At 31.4% G+C, this 18,801-nt stretch overlaps 3 protein-coding genes across 3 annotated transcripts; 2 read left to right on the top strand and 1 right to left on the bottom strand.

Moving 5' to 3' along the window:
• Positions 1 to 3,590: 3,590 nt before the first annotated feature.
• Positions 3,591 to 5,633, top strand: GO595_001673 (uncharacterized protein; the record flags this gene model as incomplete). The annotated part of the gene is made up of 1 exon (XM_067914497.1): positions 3,591 to 5,633. The coding sequence occupies one exon, from the start codon at positions 3,591 to 3,593 to the stop codon at positions 5,631 to 5,633; it is 2,043 nt and encodes a 680-aa protein (XP_067778249.1).
• Positions 5,634 to 6,931: 1,298 nt separating this feature from the next.
• Positions 6,932 to 7,942, top strand: GO595_001672 (Serine/threonine-protein phosphatase PP2A-like PPG1; the record flags this gene model as incomplete). Its single annotated transcript, XM_067914496.1, has 1 exon — positions 6,932 to 7,942. The coding sequence occupies one exon, from the start codon at positions 6,932 to 6,934 to the stop codon at positions 7,940 to 7,942; it is 1,011 nt and encodes a 336-aa protein (XP_067778248.1).
• Positions 7,943 to 8,548: 606 nt separating this feature from the next.
• Positions 8,549 to 17,135, bottom strand: GO595_001671 (P-loop containing nucleoside triphosphate hydrolase protein; the record flags this gene model as incomplete). The annotated part of the gene is made up of 2 exons (XM_067914495.1): positions 8,549 to 11,549; positions 12,673 to 17,135. The coding sequence occupies 2 exons, from the start codon at positions 17,133 to 17,135 to the stop codon at positions 8,549 to 8,551; spliced, it is 7,464 nt and encodes a 2,487-aa protein (XP_067778247.1).
• Positions 17,136 to 18,801: the final 1,666 nt, after the last annotated feature.

Genomic DNA, 18,801 nt, shown 5'->3' with positions numbered 1-18,801 from the left:
AGGTCTTTTTCATGCTTTTTGATCGCATCTTCTTGTTATAAAAATTTTCATTGCCAAATCAAATTATACTGGTAATTTACTAAAATAATATGGTGACATCAAATGAAATTATTATATTGTTTATTATATTTCAAAATCAATTTTCATGATTTTTTGATTTTAAAATGAATAGAACTCAATATTAACTGAATATAAATCAAAATTAATAAAAAATTTAAATATATCATATAATTCTAAAAAATGTAATAGAGAGATTTTTCAACTTTTTAATTCAAAGTGAAATTGATCATCTATCATAAAAAAATTAAAATTAAAATAATTTAGTATCTAACAAAGAGTATTAATAATTATAAATATTTTTTGGTTTACATATTAAAATTATAAATGTGTATTGATTTATTAACAAACAATATTTTTTCGGTGGCGACCGTTTGGAGTACAATTTTAATCCAAACACTTCAGATAGGAGAATTTTAAAATGTCTAAACAGAATTTTTTATAAAAAATCAAATTAGAATATATTTTTGAAAAAAGATTTTTTTTTCTGATTAAAATCAAAATTTTCTGTTTCTTGAAGTTTTTCTATTTCATCATTTCGAATTATTTTTGCAATTTCATTTGGATCAATTAATTTATATTCATTCAACTTTCCAAGTAAATGACATGATTCTTGATTCTTGAGTTCGAGTCGATAATCACAAAAAATATGTTTGATCCTCTGGTGTTTTTTTCTTTAAATAAAATCCTTCTCAAGAGCTATCAAATATTTAACGCATGTATTTGAGCCTTTCTTTCGAGCAAAGAAAGCAGAATACAAGAATTTGCGAACAAGGTATTTGAATGTATATGGAATCAAACAAATTTATTGTAGATTGCCTCAATATTGTTTTCATTGAGTTCAAATATAATTTGGTTGAATGATTGGTGGATTTCATGCTAAATTTGGATTGGCGGGGTTTTTAATATTGAATGATATTTAATCACCTCATTGAAATGTATAATTTAAATATTTATTAAAGTTCATTTAAATTGAAGAGAAGGAACAGCTGTTTGCACCTCAATATCACCCACTGCCTTTGAATTTTTTTTATAATTTTAATCAAAAAATTAATGATTTTATTTTAATCACTAAAAATAGTTTAGCTTGTCACCTCAAAAAGTTTTCATAACATTAATTTTGTATGTTGTTACCAACAGTTAGTCAGATTCTTTGTATCCAACAAAAAAAACTACTAACACATTTACCAAATAAAGCTTTTTATGATTTCCAGGCATTGTTTCGAAGCTGAATTGTCAGATCCATATAACCGCCATTCTTCTTGGTAATGGAAAAAAAAACTAGAGTTATCTATGTTGGTGGAATAAACTTTGAAACAACAGAAGACAAGCTTAATTCACTATTTCGTGAATTTGGTGAAATTGAAGAAATTATGTTGCCAAGAAGAGATGATGGAAGAATAAAAGGCTTTGCATATATTCGATTTGCAAAGCCAGAACAAGCCCAAGCTGCTCTTAAAAAAGACGAAGCAACAGTTGATGGAAGAATCATTGGAGTTGAATTTTTTCGTTCCAGAAAAAGGATATTTCCAAATAGAAGAAATCTGAACTTTGAAAACAGAGCCACTAAAAAGGAAGAAAAACCAAAGAAGCACAAGTCTCACAAACATCATCATCACCACCATCACCACCATTCTCAAAAAATTAAGAAAGACGACTACTCCGAGAATGAATATAGCGAATATGACAAGAAGGGAAAAAAGAAAAAAGAAACAAAGGAAAAAACTAAAAGTGAAAAACATCATAGTCACCATCATAAAAAAGAGAAGAAAAATTCGCAAAAAAAGAAGTCATACGATTACTCTGAATAAATGACATTTTATAAATTCGCATATAAAAGTTCATTTTTGGTAAATTATTTAATCAACAAAAATTTTTAATTTACTTTTGGAATTATTCGAAAAAGTAACAATTAATATTCTCTATAATATTCGATTTTGTTATTTATCTAACTAATTAATATATATATATATATATATATATGAGCAAAATATGAACTCAGGAAATTGCATCGAAAACGATCGTAGACAGCGGTTTATTGAATAAATCTTTGTAGTGGGGCACCCTGATAACAAAAGGGTTAATTGATGAGCGTGCTGGATGCAGAAAACCAACTTGAATTTCTTCAAAGCAACCCAAGAATTGCAACAACAGAAAACATTCCATCGCTTATCTATTTAAATATAACAGGTAATGAAGAAATAAAGAAATTAACATCTTCTCTTCTAAAAAGTGTTGTGTTAAATGCTTTGCTTGTAACTCAGTTTCAAGAGTTTGAATTTGAACAAGAAGCTCACCCATCACAAGAAAAAAAAATCAGAAAAATATGGACTCCACCAGCATCACCAGAAAACATTGAAAATCTTCCGCTAGCAGATCTTTCGCTTCATTACTTCTTTTTCAAAAGTGGGTTTTTGCCTGACTCAGCTCTTCTTGAATCTCTTAAAGTATTAAATGCCATATATAAAAGAGAATCATTTATTCCATCAACAAGAGTGATGCTAGACACTCTTTTGTATGTTCCTTTGTTTATGGACAAAGATGAAGAGCAGCACGCACTTGGATATCAGCTATTAAATGCAGTATCAAAAAGAGCTGAAAAAGAGTGTAACACAAAAGTAATTACATGCGCTCAGTCTTTGTTTTGTTTGTTTCCAGAAACTCATTAATAAAAATTTAATAATTTGAGTAATAGGTTTTAAAGCATTATTTGTTTACAAAAGAAAATTTCCAGAACTTCAATTAATTGTGATGAATTTTCAGCAATTTTTTTTTTTTAAATTGCAGGTATGTTACCTTATGACTAATAACCAACGGCATGATGAAAACACAACGTATTCAATAAAACACTATAATTTTATGTGTTTTGAACTATAAGTATGATTAATATGATAAATAATACTTTGTAGATATTATGATTCGCAAAAATGGCTTAAAAGATCACCATGATTTCTTTTTTGTTTTACCCAACTTCATCTATTTATATTCGAATTTTTTTATGGTGATCTAAGAAGTTGTGAAAATACGATATAAATTTACCATAAATTTTAAGCGCTTAATTCAGAAGTTTACTTATTTGAATTTTTGTTAATATTTAAAAAGTCGGATTTTGAATCGAATCAGTGCAATTAACGGCTTTTTAACCCAACTCCCATAACAACTCCCTTTGGAATTTTGAAAGCTATTATTGTGTGTGTGGCTAAACCCCAACACGACTCAAAATGCTTTTCTATTTGATTTTTTCTCGCCTATGCTATTCTGACGGAGATTTTTCAATAGATCCCTTCACCAAGAGTGAATTTTCTGGATCTAAAACTTATGAAATTCATTTAGAACCGTTTACAAATACATCATTCTGGAAACTAGATTCATCTTCAAAACTAGATGGTGACGTACTTGTAATTTCTGGTGTTGTAAGAGGTGCAACCGCTGATTTCACTTTTAATTTTGATCCTGATGTTAATTACACACACTTTGTGACAGAATGCCCAAGTGACGAAGTAACTCAAACTACGAGTGAGTGTTATATTGATATGTATTATGGATCTCAGAGGATACCAGCGTATGGTCAAAATTCAAGACTTGGTTTACGAACCGCACATGCACTAAAAGAAACTCCACGAGGGAAAGTTCAAATTCAATTATTCCTTCATAATCAAGTCACAACATCACGATTCAAGCTTCCTAAGCTGTCATTTCAACTTCGTTCTCCCATTAAATTCTCAGATGATCGAATTACAAATGAAAATGTTCAACCAAATTTAGTCAAACACACCGTTTCAATTAAGCAAACTGATGGTTCATTCAACCTTCAAACACTTGGTGTCCTTAATTCATATGATCGACCATCTGTTACAAATGGTCAAATCAATTTTTATCCATCAACATATAGTTGTACCTCTTTTCCAATTGTTGCCAATGCAACACATATAGTAGGCATTGATGTTGATGATTCACGCTTCTTTATTCCATGGCAACTAAAAAGTTCCAATGATTGTTCGTACTTCCAAATGCCCATTAAAGTACGACGTGACTTTAATCTCAGTATATATGTATGTGAAGTTTCTAGTGATAATTATTTAGATGCACTTGATCATTGGTATGATTTATTCCCCGAGATATATAAGACACAACCGAATGGTGCTGGTGCATGGCTTCCTAATCCTGACCTTAATATATTATTTGAGAATAGTACTGAAGAAGTTGATTTATATCTTGGAAACTTTCTTTGGGGCTGTGGACCACCAAAAAAGATATCTGTTCCAAATTATATTTATTCCGAAACGACTATATACCGAATTCCGATTGAGTATTCTTCTGATCCTGATCAAATGGAAGCGAATTTACGAAATTGTGTACCAACGTTTTCATATGATAACATCGAAGAAGAATGTCAAATAGCACTTGATCATGCAATTCGTAATAAGAATGGAAAAAGATCAATTTCAAGTAGTGGCGATTATTTCGGATCAAATGGAGGTATCCTTTATACGAACACATGGGATCATGAACTTTATCAAAGAAGAATGGTCGCTGATGTTTGGCGAGGATTCTTTAATCCAAATAATTGGTTTGTTGGGATTGGATTAGATTCATTTTCTCATTATGAAGCAGATTATGAATTCGATGATCATATTCCTGCTGAAGATATATCACCATTCACTTTAATTGAAGGAGAAACAATTCCAATGCAATCAATTATGTCCGGTTTCTTCCATTTGTTCTCGAATAAATCGGAATTAATTCCTAGAGGAATTGCTTTCAATTCCAATTACCTTGCGCCTCAACTTGCAAAATTTGTTGCATCTGTTGGTTGGGAAATAGGTTTATCAAATTATGGACAAGATATTAATTATGTATATCGTCAAAACTTTTGGTCCCTTCGTTATGCTATAGGATCTCGAGCAATGTCAATGCTTGAAAATCAAGCGTATGGAACATTACCAAAATATGCAGAAGACACATTTTCCATTATGTTTTCTGTTGGTATAACTCCTTCAAGTCAGCCGATTAATTGTCGTGGGTTTTTAGAAGATCCAGAACAACTTGCTGACATGAGACCTTTTTATGTTAGATGGGCACCAACAATAAGAAAAGTTTTAAATCATACAGTATTTAAAGCAAATAATTGCGGAGTTGTATACTCGATTCCAACTGAAGGAAATACACCAGAAGTAAGTGATAACATGAACACAGACCTTCAAACATTATCAACATTTTGTAATGAACAAACAGGAGTATGTTGGACAAATGTATTCATTGGTTATGGATCAAAAAATGAAGAAATGAAAACTCTCAAAAGAACTGTGGAATTGAGGTTCCCAATAAGGCCAAAATGTATTTTCGAGGCATTAGAAACAACTTGCGAAGTACATGATGATTATAATGTAACTGTAACTACGACTTGGAATCATGCAGATAGACATTATCGATTAGTGACAGTAGAAATGGATCCTGATATGTTATCGAATGGCACAATTGCAGGTATAGCGGTAATATGCGTAGTAGTAGTGATTGTCGTAGTGGCTTTGATTATTATTTTAGTCAAAAGACGCTCAAAGAAGACAAGTGACTAATTTGTATCAACTTAATAAAAAATCGGTAAATAAATTGTTATAATGCGTTATACTTTATTAATAATTTGAAATCTGAGCTTCAATAAGAAGAGGAATGTTGGAAATAATGACACTACCGTCTGTTATGGGTGAAAATGTCTGATTGATTATAATGCTTTATTGAATGAGAAAATCGCAAAACATTCAAAAACGATCAAAATTCATCCAATATTTTATTTCAAAAATTGTCAGATTTTCATAACTGGGAGAAAGAAACGGTCTCCTGGCATGTTAACGGCCAAGACCAAAATGGAGTCAAGTTTGCTGCCAAAAAGATTAGAAACAGAGCGCCCTTACGGACAATTCGGATATGTACAAAAAAGGAAGGACAAAAACTCAAGTAACTTAACAAATAATGATGAATTTATTAGTGATTTTCATATTCCTGATAAATCAATATATGGCCAATTAAGTGCACAAGAAATTAATTCACCAACTTCACTAAATGTAATCTCTGTTATTGGTGTGTTGCCTTCCCAAAAGTATATATTATCTAATTACTTTTCTCAAATTGGATATCATCCAAAAATTGAAATGAGCAATAGAGGCAACTGGGCTTATTTAGAGTTTGACAAAAACATTGAAGATATTGAAGAGATAACACCAACAATGCAGATTGACGAACATATTATGGTAGGCTGCTACATCGGCAAATTTCAACAAGAAGAACTATTACAAATACCATCAAGAGCAGCAAAGGTTGAACCTGAGTTAGAGCGTTTACTAAAACTTCCTAAACAGACTGATCTAACTTCAATTCCATTAGAAGAAAAAAGTTATTTCACATTATTCCAGGAAATGATCCTTGGAAAAGATACAGTTTCAAATCAGAATGGAACATTTTTATCATCTTTATATAATTCTTTGTCCAAACTAAAGTTTTGGTGATTGATCCACTTTAATAAAATGGTGTCATCTGTGAACTTAAGTCATTTTTACAGTAAAAAAGGATGGTTTAATATGTATGATAAATGATTTTATAAAAATGAATTTTTATAAAAGTGCTTTTTATACTCAACCTTTTATACCAAAAACTGTGCTTAAATCATCATGCAATGATTTTTTATATTTATATTGACAATGAAACTCAGCGTTCCACAATTGGCATTTAATATTTTCTCACAAATAAAGTGTCAATTATAATTTCGGTACAATTTTAAATTGGTCGTTTTTCATTTTTTCCAAAAATAATCGTTGTGTTTATGCAATGAAAAACCGAAAAACCGTTTTGAAGGAATTAACGACGGTTTGTCAATCAAATGACTACTGAAGCAAATTTCGACATCAACCAATTCCTTAATGATGCCATGAAGCCACACCCAGTGGAACCAAACGAGGATGAGTTTGTTCGCCTATGTCAACAATTCCAACGTCATTATTCTACACTTCCTAATCTTCTATCTATAACTCAACCAATGACTATTGTCGGAAGTGTTCACGCCCAGCTTGATGATATCCATGAATTGTTTGATGTCTGTGGTGCTGTTCCATACACTTCATACCTATTTTTAGGTGACTTTGTTAACTATGGTGATAGGAACATTGCTACAGTTTGTCTTTTATTCTCACTTGCGCTTAAGTATCCAGACCATGTCTATCTTCTTCGTGGAGCTCATGAGTCACGCCGTCTTACACTAGTATGTGGACTCTATGAAGAAATTATCAATGCGTATGGATCACCCCGAGCATGGGAAGCACTTATGGATGCATTTGATTCACTTCCCTTAGCAGCCCAAGTCTGTTATCAATTTTTCTGTTTATCAGGAGGCATTGACAAGTCCATTGTTAAGCTAAACCAAATCAACGAATTCAACCGCTTTGTTGAAGTCCCATTAGCCGATTCATGGTCCTCGCTCGTTTGGTCGATTCCCAAGGAGGGATATACCAACTTCACTCCCATTGAAAATCACCACGGTTATTTCTTTGGGGAGCCCCAAATTGACAAATTCCTCAAAGATAACGGTCTCAGCTGCATCATCAGGTCGAAGCAACTCTGCATGAATGGCCACACTAATCTCTTTAATGGCAAATGTATCACAGTGTGGTCAGCTCCTAACTTTTGCGGCTGGATCCAAAACGCTGCTTCCGTCGTACAAATGCACGCCCAGACTTCACAATTCGGACAAAAGGGTGGAAGTGCTCAAACTTATACAATTAATACATTCAAGGCAAGGCCAGAGTCAGAAAGAATCGAGCAAAATAGGCCTCCTTTCCAAGATGTTCACTCGCTTGACCATATCTATATTAAGCACCTTCCAAAGCTTCCTTAAAACGACGGCTTAAAACACTTTTTTTGACTGTTTTGATTAGTTATCGTTTATGTGCACATATTTGTTTTTGTTGTTAAATCTAATATGCGTTTTTGATGATAGCACAATAACGTGTTGCTTAGGTGTAGAAATTCGTGAATTTTAATTATAAAAGCTGAGTTCGTTTGATCATTTTTAGTTGCATGCAACTGTGTTAAATAATTTATACAATAGGAATTGATATTAAACTATTGATATGTGACCATTGATGTTATATGTACTGCTTTAAATTACTTAGATATGCAAATATAACAAATACTTTTAATCCTAAAATTGGAAATGTTTTATTAAAAGAAATACTAAAAATAGCCCTAGAAATATTTTAAATATTTCTTTGAAACACAAAAGCATCAAAACAAAATCTATTTTTAGGATTGCTATCAATTTCTTCTTGTTGAAGAAGGAGTTCAAAATACGTTTATTATGATAAGCAATCAAAAATGCTGTATTATATAATTTAAATTATTTCCAAATATATCTTCAGCATTAACACCAAATCTTTTTTGCTCAATAATTGCAACATATCAAAGCTCAAACACATTTTTAAACATTTAAACCATTTAATCATCACAACCTTACAATTCTTTGATCCGTAATTCTCCAATCTCTCTCATGTTCTCTCAAGTTATCATGCAGCGGTGTCAAATGTTCGTTACGTTTCCTCTTTGTTATTTCCGACGGCGAAGCCTTTCTATAGAATGCAGGCGCCAGTTCCACGAGCCACTTTGGCTCTATCGCCACCACATTTCTCATGAATTCCTTCGATGTGTTCACCAGCTCGTGGTACACCACGTAATCCGGGTCTCTTCCGAACAATGCGCTTCCCGGGTGCATATGCACCAAATGGTTATCCACCAATGTTTGGTAACCCTTTTGTCCTTCTTTTCTTGCAGCCTTAGCGAAGAATCCTGAGACAATAGACTTAAGCACGAGTTGCATGTCATTACCGCAAGACCTTAAAGGCAAATGATATCTCTCCATTAAACCCTTCAATTGGTTCCGCACATCTTCCGCACGTCGTAATGATCGACAATGAACGAAGTTATCACGACACCATTGTTCAGAACGATTCGCTTTCACCCATTCTCTATACACGTGTAACAATGTTAAATGATCACCTTCTTCACGATTAAGACGCGCGTGCATTGCATCAGCGTTAGCTTGTTGTTGACGTGGTCGATACCATATACCTTGTACGCTTAATATCGCAACAATAGTAATGATCTCTTCACTACATCCAAAGTCAGCTGAAGTGATTAACATCTTTGATAGTTGTGGACTTAATGGGAATTGCGCCATTCGATTACCTTGTAATGTTAAATTACCTTCTTCATCTAACGCGCCTAAAACATAAAGTTGTTCTAATGCATCAATGATAGTATGTGTTGGTGGCTTATCCATAAACTCGAAGTTGATTAAATCTTCTATGCCCATAGCCTTCAATTGTAATGCAATCATTGCCATATTCGAACGTTGGATTTCAGGTACACTTGAATCCTTCATTTCTTTGTTGAACGCTTCTTCAGTATATAAACGTAAACATTTACCTTCAGCTGTTCGACCTGCTCTACCTTTACGTTGATTTGCAGCAGCTTTAGAGATAGGCACTATCTTTAATGTGTCCATTCCGATTTTAGGATCATACCATAACTCTTTCACAAATCCTGGATCAACAACATAGCGAATTCCATCAATAGTAATTGAAGTTTCTGCAATGTTTGTAGCGACAACGACTTTACGACTACCTGGAGGCGTTTCTTCAAAGATCATTGATTGTTGTTCACTTGGTAATGTTGAATAAATAGGTAATACTATTAATGTCCCACAACGTGCTTCCATTGCTTTGGATTTTTGATATATAATTTCACATGCACTATCAATATCATCTTGTCCTGTTAAGAATAATAAGATATCTCCGGGCATAGGCTCTGATGAATGTAATGATAGAACAGTTTGAATAGCAGTATCTAAATAATTAGTTGTCGGCTTACTTAAATAAGATGTTTGTACTGGGAATGTTCGACCAGGGATATTTAACACTGGACAATCAAAGAAAAACTCGGAGAATTTCTCTTGTTGAAGTGTCGCAGATGTTACAATGACTTTTAAATCTGAATCTGTTTCAAGTATTTCTTTCATTAATCCAAATAATACATCAGTATGAATAGTACGTTCATGTGCTTCATCTAACATTACAACTCCATATTCACTTAATGATCGATCACTTAAACATTCCTTAAGTAACATACCATCAGTAACATATTTGATCATTGTGTTCTTAGATGTACATTCTTCAAATCGAACACAATACCCTACAATATCTCCAACAACTGTACCCATTTCTTGCGCTACTCTTTTAGCAACACTAATCGCAGCAACTCGACGTGGTTGTGTAACAGCAATTTTCTTATTTGTAATTCCCCATTGATATAAGTATTGTGGTATTTGCGTAGTTTTACCACAACCTGTTTCGCCAACTAAGATAAACACGCGATGCTTTTTTAACATGTCAAAGATACGCTCTTTATAATTAGCAATCGGTAACTCGGTCTTCCGTTTATGTAATGGTCCAAATGATTGAAATGTTTGGCGCTTCCATTCAGGTAATTTGGATAAGTTTTTGGGTATAACTGATGGCGTTTCATCATCTAAAAGTCCGGGTACATTACCTTGTGTAATTGCAATCGATTGTAATCGTTGTTGTTCTTGGCGCTCTTTAGTTAAACGCGCTGCTTCTCGTGCGCCACGTGCTAATGATCCTTCAGGATTTATTTGTACTTTAGTTGGAGAATGTGTACGCTTTTGTCGCTTTAAGCCGGCTAAAAATGGAGGCACATTAGTGTTAAGTGCGATTTCGAAATCTTCTTCAATATTTGTAGCCATAGATAATAGACCATAGTCACCAGAATAATCAAACATGTCACTGGATTTAATGGCACCAGAATTTTGAAGTTGTTCGAGTTCAAAACGATCTGGCGATTTCATTCGATGTGTACGTGGACCTGAATCATATGTTTTACTAGATGTATAAGATACTTCTTCAATGCTTTTGCCAGAAATTTGATCAATGCCACGAATAGATAAGGCAATAGAATTGGAAATTGACTCAATAACTCGAACATATACTTTTTCACCTGTACTAAGGATTTCAAATGGTGTGATGGTGGACATGGGATCGGATTTCATCTCGGATTTATGGCAAAAACCGACTGGCTTTCCTGGATAATCTTCAAGTTTAATAAATGCACCATGAGCATTAACAGATGTAACACGCCCTCTCATAATTTCTCCAATCTTAGGTGGTTCAGTCGGTTGAGGTTGTGGAATATTGACAGGAATAGTAGAATCAACTTGAATATGTTGAGCATCATGACGTTTAACTATCTCAAAGACTGATTTGGTTAAATCTATTGGGATTGATACTTTCTTTTGTTGAAGATTAGAAATGAAAGAATCAATTGAATCAGAATTTCTTGCAATATCGATTAAAAATCGAGAAACATTTAGCTTTTCGATTTTTAATATTTTCCTGACTTCTTGATTTACATAAGAAAGTAGAGCCCATTCTCTGAACTTCTGAATAGCAGAATTTGGCTCCATTTTGTGGTAAACTTTGATTGAATGCATTTTGATCGTATTTTTGGTACTTTTAAATTCTGACGAAATGGAAGATTACTATCATTGCTATTACACAGATATTTTCAACTTTGGAGATATGGAGAATACCTTATGCGACTGTACTATTGTTATTAATGGCGTTGAATATAAGGCACATAAGATTATTTTATCCAATTTATCAAACTTCTTTTGTAATGCATTTTCAGATAAGTGTTTCCAAGAAAACTCTACTGGTGTTGTTGAGCTTTCTTTGGATATTGATAATTTAATGCCAAAAGTAATTAATTTTATGTACACTTCAGAATTAGACATTACACCTCAAAATATCATACCACTATTGGAACTTTCTATTTTCTATGGCATAGAAGTCCTAGAAAAAAGAATATATGATATTTTAGATAACAATTTCAATGCTCAAAATGCTTATTTCTTTATTGATTTATGTTACACATATGGTACTTCAAGTGCTCTTCGAAAGATATGCGAAAGATATATGCCACTTATCTTTGATCAACTTGATTTGAAAGAACTCACAGAGAAAATTGATACAATTTCATTTTGCACAATTGTTAAAAGAAGAAATGAGCTTCCTAACATGGATAAATATTCGCCAACGCAAATTCTAAACATGGCAAATGAGTTTATTGGTGATTCAGTTGTAACAAATCCAGAAGAAATACAACAATTAAATTCATTGATACCACCTGAAATGCTTTCACACGCTAATTGGAATAAAAATTAAAGTTTTTCAAATATTTTGTTTTACACTAATTTGTAATATTAAACAGTTCGGATGAGTGACGATAGAAATTTCAAAACGACGATAGTTTTTTCTGTTTAAACAGAATATTTTTTGAGTGAATTCTTCTTCCCATTTGATTTTCAGTTCGTGAATACTTTTCGAAACATGTTTCGATATTCATGAAGTATATTTGTGAATATTTTGCATCGAATTTATATTTAATCGTTTGAAAACAAAATTATTAATATTAAGTTCTCTTTATTTCTTAGAAGTAATCATGAAAATAATATACCAAATACAAGCGAACAAAGCTATCAAACACATGTAGAACAGCAGATCCTGGTTAATTCTGAAGTCTCTTTTGTGGAACATTGATTTCTGTTGTTCTGCTTGTTCATGCACGACTTCAATTTTATGGTATTCACCTGACAACTTATGTTCGATGACGACGATACCATTTGTCTTAAATGAATCGTCAGCGCGGAGAATGATTCCTCCGTTATTTGGGAATGAAAGTGTAATACCTTTTGGAGTTTCATATTTAATTTCTGATTGTTTAAGTTTAAATGGAATTTCGACCTTTCTATTTAATGAAGATACAGAAACTCGAATTCCATTTGGAAAGCCGAAGTTAATTTTATCCGAATAACCAATTGGATATTCAGTTGTAACTTGATTTCTACCACTTGTTGATGATAAAGTTACTTTCAGTTTCGTTTTCGGAGGACATTGTGATTTCGGATTAGGTTCGAATATACAGAAATAACCTGTTGAATTAATGATCGGACTCATTACACCACAATATGTGTTATCGATTTCACATTTTAATACATTATCTAAAGGTTTTATAACTTTAGATTCGATAACATTGTTTGAATATAAAGGTTTAACTTGGAATTGATTTGGTATATTATTAAATATTTGTATATCTGTTAAATCAACAATATTAATATTAGTATCAATGTTCGTATTACATGAAAGTGTTGTCTTACCAGATCGTAATGCAGTAACAATACCTTCGTTATTAACTTGTGCTATAGATCTATCTGATGTAAACCAATTAGGATGTGAAGAAGTACAATGGAATTTATATGTTATACCTTTTTGTAAATAAACATTTTCAGGAGTAATCTTTTGTATAACAGATATATTCATTGAAGTAATTAATTTAAATTCCGAATTATATGCAATTGCATTTAATTCAATTGTTTCTTGTGTTAAGAATTCTGTTTTACAATATCCATTAATATCAATTCCATTATTTCTAAAGTTTTCGGATATTGAAGTTAATTCATAATTAATTCCATTTGTTGATGTATATTCTAAACCAAATGGATCTAATAATAATAATCTAAATTCAGATGGAACAATTTGATGAATATGTAATATGGATGGATTTGATACTCGAATATGTATAGGTATTATTTGATGACAATATTGTACATGTATTGTAGTTTCTCCTTCATTAATGTTTGATTTAATTAATCCATTATTATCAATGATGATAATTGATTCATTATCAGATATATATTGACATTGTAAATTATTATTGATTTTAATTTGATATGAACATAATGGTGGTAAAATTATTTGATTAGGTGATAATAATATTAATTTAGATTCAATATTAACATTATAAGTTGTAGTTAATGAATATGCATTAACTTTTACATATAATTCTTTATCACTTGTACAATTAATTAATATTGTCGATGAATTAAATTCATAATATGGAAATTCATTATTAGATAATAACCATTGAGCTTTTCGAGGTATTCGATCTTCTTCATTTGTCTTAACAATTAAGTTTAATATCAATAATCCTTCTTCAATAACTTCTTTTGTAGATGGTATTATTTCTAGTGATATTGGTGTTAATACTTTAACATAAATAGGGAATGGTTGAATTCCATCAATACCTTTAATTGTTGCATTAATTATAACTTTTCCTGGATTATTAGCTATAACTTCTAACCCATTAATTTCGGCTATTTTACCATCGCCATAATTAAATTCAATATCAGAAGGACCTTCAATTATTGTTAAATGTTCTGTTTCACCCGGAAGTAATGTAATATATTGTGGTGATATTAATAAAGGTTTTATTACAGTAACATTTAATTCAGCTGTTACTCCATTTGAAGCTTTAGCTATTAATGTTAAAATTCCTGTTTTAGTTGGTATAAGTTTCCATGTATTAATATTAATTTGTTCTGCTTCATTTGGTATTAATTTAATTTCGGCATATTTTAATAAATCAAATGGTATTAAGTTATGATCTTCATCATAAGCATTAACAATTGGTTGGAATTCGATGCCAACAGGTATTGAAGTAGGTGCGATAATTTCTAATGTTTTAACAACAATTGAATTCAACTCAATATCTAATGGTTGATAATCAGTACATAAATCACTTAAATTATAATGTGTAATTCCAGAGTTTTTGGGATATACAATTAAATTATCTTTATAAATATAACTGTTCTCTGTAGTTGTTTGGAATAAACCTGAACCACCTTCGATATGGAACGTATAATTTTTATTTGGGACATGATAAACTGTTTTTGAAGTTTCTGTATAAAATGGTAAAATTGATTTTAATGATACAATTACAGTCTCTAAATCAGGTGACACAACAGATAAATCAACATCTTGACGAGGCACGAAATGATATATTGTTTCACCATCAAATCCATGTGTATCTAGAGGCTTAAGTATTTGATTATTACTTGTTCTTAATTCGAATGTAATTATCGAATAATAATTAATAATGTTATCATATATATCATGTGCAAATACATATAACTTATGTAAATGATCTGGTACTATTTTATATAAGTTGGAAACATTACTTGTTAACTTTTGTGGTGGTGAATTACATTCTTTAAATGTCGATGCTTTTTCATCAACAACATGAAGTTTTAAGTAATTAACTTTCGAACAATCTAAATGGAACTTTTGCGTTAAAACTAATGGCTCTGGATTTAAATGTGTTTTCTTGTTTTGCATTGTCACTTCGCATTCCCCATTATATTCACTATCTATAGAGAAATGATTATGTTGTAATATTGTCGTATTAGCTCCTGGACAAGTTATATTTAATGAAGGTGGTGGTGAATTTGGCCATTGTAATACTCCGCCTGCAATTGTTATTGGCGTTATAGAGTTTGGTGATGTTCGTCCTTTCATTTCAACTCGTAAATAATCTGCAACACTAACTTTAATACTTTCAGAGGTGGTACCTTCTGCTGAACACATAATATTTGAAAAACCTGGATGGAGTGCTATCAATTTCGATGAAACGATTTCTGTTTGCTCCGATACAAACCTTGACATCACCTCAACCGAAAACCGTCGTTTTTCAATGGCGAACACATCACATTTCGGTGAAAAAGTGGAGCCGATCAACAGTTCACGTTTTTCGAGTTTGATGTCAACATATTCAACTTTGCTAATTATAACTGTACAAAATGTTTCATATTTTCGTATTAAACGATCATATGCACGGATTTTTGTGATACCTTCTTTATAAGTTTGTATACGAGAATTAGAATAATCAAGTAAAGAAGGATTCTCAATAACAAAACTATAATTACCAGAGCCGCCTGATAAATGAAGTGGAAATCCTGAGTAACTTTGTGGAAGAACAACTTCATCATGATCGAATTTAATTGGTGGACATACTATGACAATTGCAATGAATGAAAAATCATGATATCTTAAAATGATTTCTTTGCGACCAATCGTATCCCATTTCCCTTCTATTTCCCATTTGATTGGTTCATATGTTTTAATTATATGTCCATCTCTAGTGTATAATATTGGATCAAAAATAGGATCATCTCCTAATGCAATGTATTGAACTTCTTGCTCAGCTCGATATGGATATGCTACATATACTAACGACATGGCAACATTGTCTGATATAGCATTATCAATCGCATAAACAGTGGCAACGCCTTCAATATATGAACTGCCATAAGCAGATTGGTCAACGGTTAAAACGGTTGGATTCGATGTGTTAAATCGATATTGTTTCGATGGAAGAGAAATCTCTGAAACACATTGATATTCCAACTCAGAGTCAATGGTGCCCCGAATGGAGCAGAGTTTAAATGGTATATGCGAATATGGTAAAATATAAACTATCGGTGAGGGAAAGAGTGAAATTGGTTCAACGACAACTAAATCAGCTTTGGCTGTAAGACCATTACTAAGTGAAACAGTGGCCCACGTTTGGCCAACTTTGGTTCCTTGAACAATTAAACATGCTGATTTATTTGCGTTGATGTTTGGAAGAGTAACTTTGGCATCTGCTGCAGCAACTGTTTTTAAGTGTTCATTGTCTATCTTCCACTTTGTGTCTATTCCTTCTAAACTTGTAAAAACATTATTTTCTGAATCATAACCTTGAACTGAGAGTGTTTCATAAGAGGATTCTACATAAATAGATTTTGTGGTTGTTAATACAGATACATTTGTGACATAGTCAACAAAAATATCGCATTTTAGAGTTGAGCCAGAATCTGATTCAACAATAATCGCTGTTGTTTTACGTTTTGGACCAGTAGTGACAACTTCAACAAGTGCAGATTGAGAGCACTTTGGGGTTTCATAATTTGGAATAACTCTAATTATTGATGGATTTAATGAAGTCCAATTTGCGCAACTTCCTTCTGCTGTGATTGTAAAATGAGGTGTTTTTATGCTTTTTGGATCTTTGAAAGGTAACAAGGCATTTAAATGTGATATCTTAAAGATTGAGCATCCAAAAATAGGGAAAAGAAGAAGCATCTAAGAAAACCGCCATACATGAAACGGACCTAAAAAAATTGACTATCCATTCAACTTAATGCACGTTTAAAAGATGTTAATGTAAATCTCACCCGTTTTCAAGTAAACACGAAGACTTCTAAGTTTTACCAAGAAAATAAAGATTTTAATGCTAACTCAACATCAATTATTTTCTTATAGTGTTTCAAAAAAAGTCATTTTTTAATCTTAAATGCGAATTCAAGAATCAGGTTTGTACAAATGCCAAAGATAAAATTTATAAATCGGTTTTTGGATACAAGAATTCAAAAATTGCAAAAAAAAATTATAAAAGATACAAAGAATTTGTTATGAAATAACAAAAAAACCACTTTTCGGTTGTAAATATCCAGAAATTGCTAAAATTTTGAAAGCAGGAATTGATCTAATATAAAAGATAAAAATGGACAAACACCACTTTTTACATGCAAAAATCCAGAAGTTCCAAAAGCTATTAATCAATCAGGTAAATTTGATGAAAAGTTACAATCACAATATTATACTTTTTATTAGTTTATCAATTTCTTTTAATAAAAAGATGTTTACGATTAGTAAAAAAATGTTTATTTAGTTTTACTGTTCAAGTACTTCATGCTTATATTGGTGGTGTTTCTTCGTTTTTCTGATTATGAGTTTTTTTCCATATCCAATATAATATAACTAAAAAAGTTATAGCTACAAGTGTAATCACTATTGCTAAAATTATTGGAAATCTTACTATTTTAGAGTTGTTATTAATGTGAGTATCATTGTCTTGATTTTGCGTTTTTTTCTTTTGTACATTGAGAGCCGAATTCATTTGGTTTAGAGTTTGATTTTGTGTATTAATAGATTTTTGAGTAAAAGTTTTTTGATTTGAATAATTTTGCTTATGTCTTTTAATATTTCGCTTTTTATTTTTAGGTTCGAGATTTAACGTTGTTATAGTTTGATTGTCATATAGTGAATAATATTGTGTTTGATATTTTGAATCTATGCTATGAATATAAAAGTGTATTGTGTTACTCATAATTCCATATTGATTTATTGCAGCGATATGTATGAACTTTCCTTTATGAGTTTCATTAATTTCAATATTTTTATAAGTTTGTTGAGCTTTCATATGATTTTTGAAAGTGATTTGAGTTTTGTTCATATCATCAATGATATATAAATATTTAATATTTGCTTCATATTTAATTTGAGCATGATTTGAGGTAACACTAATTTTTCCATCATGAGATCTACCAATGACTTTATAAACATATTTTTTCCTTTGTTCTGCTAAAGTTATCACAAGCATTCTATTTTTATTTGTAAGCATTGAGATTTTTGGAATTGTAGTATATTTAAATGAAAAATCTATCGAATTATCATTATGTGTTCTCTGAACTAAATAATAGATTGTGTTTGCTATGATTTTTATTTCTTCCATATCTAATAAACACACTGGTTTACCTCCTACGTTTATCATTGCTGTATTATTTAATGTTGTCAAATAGAAAAATGGATTTCCTTTTTTAGATCCTTTCCCTGGAATTTTCCATATAAGTTCACTTAAGTTTTCATATTTTACATTTTTATTTTCACGAAAAGTTATATTATCTGTTTCAATCCAAACATCACCAAATGCAACATTATGATGTGTATAAAATTGGGTTGGAATTTC

The sequence above is a fragment of the Histomonas meleagridis genome (genome assembly GCF_020186115.1).
Source record: "Histomonas meleagridis strain 2922-C6/04-10x chromosome Unknown contig_146, whole genome shotgun sequence".
Taxonomy (NCBI): Eukaryota; Parabasalia; order Tritrichomonadida; family Dientamoebidae; genus Histomonas; species Histomonas meleagridis.
The sequence above is the reverse complement of the archived record's forward strand: the minus strand, read 5'-3'. Positions and strand labels throughout refer to the sequence as shown.